At 27.0% G+C, this 6,476-nt stretch overlaps 3 protein-coding genes across 6 annotated transcripts in view; 1 reads left to right on the forward strand and 2 right to left on the reverse strand.

The window, feature by feature from the left end:
- Positions 1 to 906, reverse strand: part of LOC102681808 (integrin alpha-4-like) — a 4,072-nt gene extending 3,166 nt beyond the window's left edge. The window contains exons 1-2 of the mRNA XM_031509498.1: positions 569 to 906; positions 95 to 461 (exon numbers count right to left, since the gene is read on the reverse strand). Of these exons, the coding sequence (XP_031365358.1) occupies positions 95 to 416 (322 nt within the window). The 5' untranslated portion in view covers positions 417 to 461; positions 569 to 906. The remainder of the gene's footprint in view (positions 1 to 94; positions 462 to 568) is intronic.
- A 434-nt stretch (positions 907 to 1,340) lies between these two features.
- On the reverse strand, positions 1,341 to 5,793 carry LOC102680045 (DDB1- and CUL4-associated factor 5). 4 transcript variants are annotated; one of them, XM_006613707.2, is made up of 8 exons: positions 5,472 to 5,793; positions 4,886 to 5,259; positions 4,486 to 4,666; positions 4,141 to 4,410; positions 3,845 to 4,071; positions 3,549 to 3,763; positions 3,013 to 3,283; positions 1,341 to 2,887 (listed from the first exon to the last, which is right to left on the reverse strand). In XM_006613707.2, exons 2-8 carry the CDS (start codon positions 5,079 to 5,081, stop codon positions 1,896 to 1,898), a joined length of 2,352 nt encoding a protein of 783 aa, XP_006613770.1. In that variant the 5' UTR covers positions 5,082 to 5,259; positions 5,472 to 5,793; the 3' UTR covers positions 1,341 to 1,895. The 4 variants fall into 4 exon arrangements, with proteins under 4 accessions (XP_006613770.1, XP_006613771.1, XP_031365359.1 ...); XM_006613708.2 differs by having other exon boundaries at positions 4,886 to 5,162; positions 5,472 to 5,773; XM_031509499.1 differs by lacking the exon at positions 5,472 to 5,793 and adding an exon at positions 5,264 to 5,461 and having other exon boundaries at positions 4,886 to 5,184.
- LOC102679617 (cancer-related nucleoside-triphosphatase homolog) overlaps positions 5,686 to 6,476 on the forward strand; it is a 1,911-nt gene continuing 1,120 nt past the window's right edge. Inside the window, 3 exon segments of the mRNA XM_031509500.1 lie at positions 5,686 to 5,791; positions 6,064 to 6,235; positions 6,306 to 6,415. Of these exon segments, the coding sequence (XP_031365360.1) occupies positions 5,686 to 5,791; positions 6,064 to 6,235; positions 6,306 to 6,415 (388 nt within the window).

The raw sequence follows: 6,476 nt of genomic DNA on the forward strand, positions 1-6,476 counted from the left end.
ATAAATAAATAAATATTTTTTAATATTTTTTTATATAAATGTTTTTTACGATTCATATTATAAAAATAATTAGTATTAAAAGTGTACTATTTACCGAAATAACTATTTTCACGAATTCTTTTTTCATTTTTAGTTGACGGAATTATAAATTGTATTTTCCCATAAATTGGTTTTTTAACTAATAAAGGTAAGCCTTTCCAATTAAATACACCAGGACTACCTAATATTAACTTCCATTTTAATCCAGATACCATATTCATTGAAAAACCAACTTGACTCATTTCAAAATTATAAACTTTTCTATTATTTGGATATATAAAATTCGAATAATTTGAAAGTGATAAAATTTTGTTTTCAACTTCTTTTTCAAAAAATTTAATATTGTTAACTAATAACAAGTAACAAATACCATTCATGTACCAATTATATTTGTCTTTTTTTTTCCATCGTGGACCACAAACCTATTTATAAATTTAATTAATTAATTAAAAAATATTAATTATATCTTTAGATATTAATTATATTTAAAAAATATATATATGAAGAAATGAATAAAGAATTTACATACCACAATTCTAGGATTGGTTTTATTTTCTACAGCAATTGTTGCACCAATCCAGGCATTATCTTTAATTTGATTCCACTCACTATATTCACCATTTCCACTTTTATCAATAATCCATTCCTTACAGGTCTTATTAATTGAACATTGATATACAGTACCTGGTTCAATTACATTTTTTATTGTGCTTGAATTTGCTCTGGGAGCACCTACAAGAAGTATGGAATCTAGCCCTTCTGTATAAAGTGCAACAGAAAATCCAAAATAACTTCCTCGTTGATTATTAAAAGTTTTAGGAATATTAAATATTTTAACATTATTAACATCTAAATTATATGCTAATGTATTATATTTTAAAATTATAAATACAAAAATAGGAAACCATATATTAATTTTTAATAAAGTTAAATATATCATTTTGAATTATTAATATTAATAAAGTGAACAATCAGAAAACATTATATGTACTACTTTTAAAACTGGAAGAACTAAGAATTTATTTACAGGAAGTGGTATTTACAGGAAATATATATATATTCATACCACAATGACATCATAAAGAAATTAATCATATTTAAATTTAAATTTCTTATATTTATACTTTATATTAAAATTAAACTAAAACTTATATTTGATATTAAATAAAATATTTATTGGATAATAAATTAATGCATAAATTTAGATAATTCTTTCCTTTATTTATTATAAGTTAATAAAGACGTATAAATGCAGGATTAAATAATGCAATATTCTTAATTTGTTTTCAAAGCTAAACATATAAGAAAAAAATGTATATCAATTTATTGTTTTATTATTTTCCATCACACTTACAAACCATGTCAACAATATACATTAGCTGAATCATTTATTATAGCTAATGCAGCATTAATTTACCTATAATTCTCGGCGGTGTCTTGCTGGAGTTTCGATTATATATGATTTAATGGTCATATCCAAACATGTTTACTTTATTATAATAAATCGAATTCTAAATAATTGAGACGTCAATTGTTAATAATTTTTAACATTTGAGACTACTAAATTCGCAACCCTTTGTACCAATTATGAAATGTTGTAATTAGATTATAATCAAAATTGTTTTAAATGGTGAGAGAAGATTTATTTTTTTTAAGACAGTCTTGCATCATAAGAGATTCCAATAAAATGTAGGATACATATGAAGATAACAGAAAAATAATAAAGTCTAAAAGAAGATAGAAAAACCGGTCATATTCGCATGTGAACAAACTTAGTATTATAAAAATATACTTCAAGGAATCACAGATTTATTATGTACAAAAGGAAAGGGATTAAAAAGTCGAAGGTAAGGAGCTTAATCGGAAGAATCGGTTGTAGTTGAAATAGTTTGAGACAAGGGTTTAGATCGAATACGGTAGCTCCTTCTTACTACATTCACTTTTTTTCTAAAATATTCTAGATTTTTTAGTTTTTGCTCGTGATCTGAACTCTCTGCATCATTTTGATCTTTCTGTGCTTGTTCACCATTTTTTTCACTTGTAGACACTCCTGATGTGATACCACTGTCAGGAGTTGAAGGAACTTTGCTTGATTTGTTCACTGACATAGATGAACCATCTTTTTGAACTTTTATTGTATTACTAACATCATTTAAATAAAGCTTCCAATCTGATTTCTTTTTTTTTGTATCATAATCAATTTTTTGTCTTTTGCTCTTATTTTTAGAAATATCACTTTTTGAATTACTTTTACATTTCTTATGTTTTCTTCTGTGTACTTTTGTAGAAGTATCAGAATCAGTTTTTGAATGTTTTCGTTTACTAGAAATATCATTATCTTCTGAACTACTGCTACTATAATTTGAATGTTTTGCATCTCTTTCAATATGCACAACATATCTTGATCTTCTAGAAACTACACCAGAACTGGTACTAGGTTGAGTTGTATCAACAGGTTGTTCATCACTATCAGAGTCACTATTAATTTGTAGCACTGCACACTTTATTCCAGCTCTTCTGATTTCAGTAATTTTACCATGTTTTCTTTTTATAAATTTTAATTTTGATTTAGATTTACACTTAATTTGTGTATTGTCCCCTTCACTAGCAGAACCTGATGCAGATGGTTCTGACACTGCAGCTGAAGTATTATTTGTTGGTTCACCACAATCTACAGATGCAAGTCTCATTAGTTTTTCTCTACGATATGCTATAAGTCGTGTTATACGATTTGGAGACTCTAAAGGTCTTTCAGGAGCTACACCACCTCCAGAGGATCCATGAGATGCCAATGTTACTGCAGGTCCCAAAATACTTAACATCAATTGACGATCAGATGCTATAGAATCTATAAAAAAAAAAATATTAATATTTTATTTAAAATTCTTTATAATTGTACATATTATTAATATATATTATTATATTATTATAATAATTTCTTATTATTTCAATATAATTTTAATTTAAAAATACCATCAGAATCTGTTGCGCTATAAACCCGTCCAGCTATAAGATTACTTTCAGAATCACTAGGAGTTTGAGGTGCTGTTGACATATCTTCAGAACTCCAGCCTTCAACTTCGCGTTGTACTAATGAATCAAAGAATGCCATCATTCTAGGATCTTCTCTGGTTGATTGATGGCTATAGTCATGTGTCATAAATTGACCACTACGTAATACTAATCCAATATATTCATCATGTGTAAATACTCTACGTTGCCTCTCTTGTTTTCCATCATCTCTCTAAAGTATAAATATAAAAAAATAATAGTATATGTTATTATATTATATTAAAAAATATATACAGAATATTTCAAGATGAATGATACAAGCAAATAAACGGCGATTTTATATATATAAAAATGACTTAACAAAAAAAATAAAATTTTTTTGTTTTCAAAAAACTTTTCAAAAATAAATTAATTAAAATTTTTTCATATAAAATCATCTTTTATCTGCTTGAATTACTCATCTTAATACATTTTATATTAAAATTATTTTGTATTACCTTTAATCCACCTAAGCAATTACTTCCAAGAGGAAACGGACTCCAAATCTTAATAAGTTTCTCAACTCCGGATGAAGCAAAAATACAACTAGCTTGATTGTACCGTACTTGATTTACAATAGATCTATGACCACGTAATACCATATGTGCAGAATTTACCCATTTTATATTCTCAGAAGGAATTTTCCACATGTATAAATTAAAATCATCAGAACCTTAAAATCATAAGTTGATATACAAATATACAAATTTTAATTTATATTTATTTATAAATATTATTATAGCGCATTATTTACCAGAAAGTACATATTCATCGTTATCTCCAGCAAAACAACATGATTTCATTGTGCAACTGTTATAATATCCAGGGTGATCAAATTGACATAAATGAGTAGAAGAGTCTATAGCATAAAGTACAGGAGGCAATCTTCTTCTCAAAGCTAATAATCTATTACCTGCTGCATTAAATCTAACATTCATGCAACTTTGAGCTGAAGTTTCATTTCCATAACGTAATATAGGTCTGTAAATACAAAAAGATTGTTATTTTTATAAAATATTTTTATATTTTTTATTTGCATTGATTACTTACTTTAAAGGTTTTCTTACATCCCACATGCTAACACCTTCTTTAGCATTGGCGGTAGCAAGCATCCTAGGTTCAATAGGATTAAACATTACAGAGTGAAAAGCAGTTTTATATCGTGCTAAACAAAATGTTTCCATAGCACTAGATCCTCGTATATCATAAATTAAAACTCTGCCATCATCGCATGCACTTGCAAATACATTGTCATTATGTGGATGTACTGACAATCCATAAACAGGTTTTTGATGTAAAAAGAAATTCACAACATCTCCCCTTTATTATAAAAGAAATAGTTATTTAGTTTTATATGATCAGACAAAATTTTTTTTAATAATAAAAATTTCATACGTTCGTAAATCATGAACAATAACTTGATCATCATTTCCAGCAGAAAATATTTTTGTTTTGCTACTATCATAACCAAGACAAAAAATGTTACTAATATGTTGAGCTTTCATTACTGCAGGTTTGCCTACATCTTGTATTGCTTGCTCCACTTTCCATAATAAAACTCTTCTGTCATCACCACCTGTTACATTAACAATAAAATATTTCAAATTATATTTTTATTTTAATAATCAATTTAACATATTAAAAAAATCAGTATCTAAAAAATAATACAGTACAATTTTATAATTTTATATTTAAAATATTATACGGTTTTAATTTTCCGTCAAACTTGAATTTCCTAAGTCGACGGGCATAGTACCGTAAATAAAATAAATAAAATACATTGTTAACTTTTTACCAGAAACAAGAAGATCTCCTTGATTCGAAAATTCAATTGCATTAACGCATCCATAATGCGATAATAGATCTTTTCTAAACAAATTTTCGGAGCTTTCGAATCTGGCGTTAACGAGACGTTTACAGTAATCGACTTTGTCGTCGATTTGTCTTTCGACGAGATAGGAAAGCGGATTACAATTGGAAGGACGAGCCATTTCTTCTTTGCAGATACTGATATGTATATGAAAACGGACAAAACCGTCGTCTTCACCCTTCGTCCCTTTCTTCCATGTATCCTGTAACGAACGCCCGTATTCTCTTCTTCGATTAAATAATCCTTCGTACACTTCAAAATTCTAAGACTATCTCATGTATTTAGAAAAACAGGGAAACCTACAGAATAAGGAAATTTGTGGCGCAATCAAATTTACGAGATTATTATAGGTTGTAACTATTATAAGTCTTGTCGTGGTCGATCTTATATTTATTCTGTGACAGACGTGTCGCGAATATACACCTCACAAACTCACACAAGCATAGGTTACATGAGACGCGTATCACGCACCAACGCACTTTTGAACGCAACCGAAGTATTAGATACTTACATATACACAGGCGTTTCAGCCCACCCGAACAGATTGTCTTACTCGAGCACGATCAGCTGATCGCTATCCAGCGGCTCCACGTTGCGGTAATTTTATCAGTCTTTCTATTTCAATCTTTTATCAATATTTTTGAAATACATACATTTCTGATTAAATAATTATATTTAATCCAAAATATTTTTTTTCTGTGTTTTGATTATTTATTTTTATTTGTATGTGCAAATGTCACTTATAGTTACTACTTAAACTTAGAAAAACAAGAAGCATGGATACCGGCGCCGCGTTGCGTGTCTCACGCGTACTTCTGACTGGACCACCTGGTAAGTCCGCCACTTTTAAAAATTACGAAATATTTTAAAAATTATTTATTACTAACCTTTAAATGTTTTTAATATGCTTTATATTTTTATTTTAATTACTAAAATTTTTGAATAATTTGAATTTTCATTATAACATATGCAATTTTAAAAATATTATATAATATAATAAGTAAAAACAATTTTATTTTTTTGAAAATTAACTTTTTGATTAATTTTATTTATTATTTTATTAAAAAAAAAGGAATAATAATTTTAAGTTAAAATTACTATAGGTATAGGAAAAACTACAATATGTAAAAAATTAATTTCAATGATAGAAGAAGAAAATTATAAATTTAATGGATTTTATACTGAAGAAGTTAAAGGTCAAGATGGTAATAGGATTGGATTTGATATTGTGCTAGTAAAAAATCGTGAGGAAAGAACAATATTGGCACGAATTGAGTTAGTATTATTTTATAAGTATATAAAATTTAATCTTTTTTTCATCTGAAACAATACTACTTGTAAACAGAAAAGTCATAACTCACTCACAATATTCTAAATATAAAGTGGGAAACTATCATGTGTTTCGTAATAATTTTGAAGTGGCAGTATTACCTATCTTTAATTCTAATGCAGTAAGTAAAATAGTTTTACATATTATTTATTTATTCATATATATATGTAATATATATATATATAT

The sequence above is a fragment of the Apis dorsata genome, unplaced genomic scaffold (assembly GCF_000469605.1).
Source record: "Apis dorsata unplaced genomic scaffold, Apis dorsata 1.3 scaffold_161, whole genome shotgun sequence".
Taxonomy (NCBI): domain Eukaryota; kingdom Metazoa; phylum Arthropoda; class Insecta; order Hymenoptera; family Apidae; genus Apis; species Apis dorsata.

Excerpts from the sequence above, each read along its gene's own strand:
- LOC102680045 (XM_006613707.2), bottom strand. The coding sequence starts at position 5,081 with ATGGCTCGTCCTTCCAATTGTAATCCGCTTTCCTATCTCGTCGAAAGA. Across the intron at positions 3,764-3,844 it reads CGATGAATATGTACTTTCTG|GTTCTGATGATTTTAATTTA; the intron begins GTAAATAATGCG and ends TATGATTTTAAG. Across the intron at positions 3,284-3,548 it reads ATTGCTTAGGTGGATTAAAG|AGAGATGATGGAAAACAAGA; the intron begins GTAATACAAAAT and ends TTTATACTTTAG.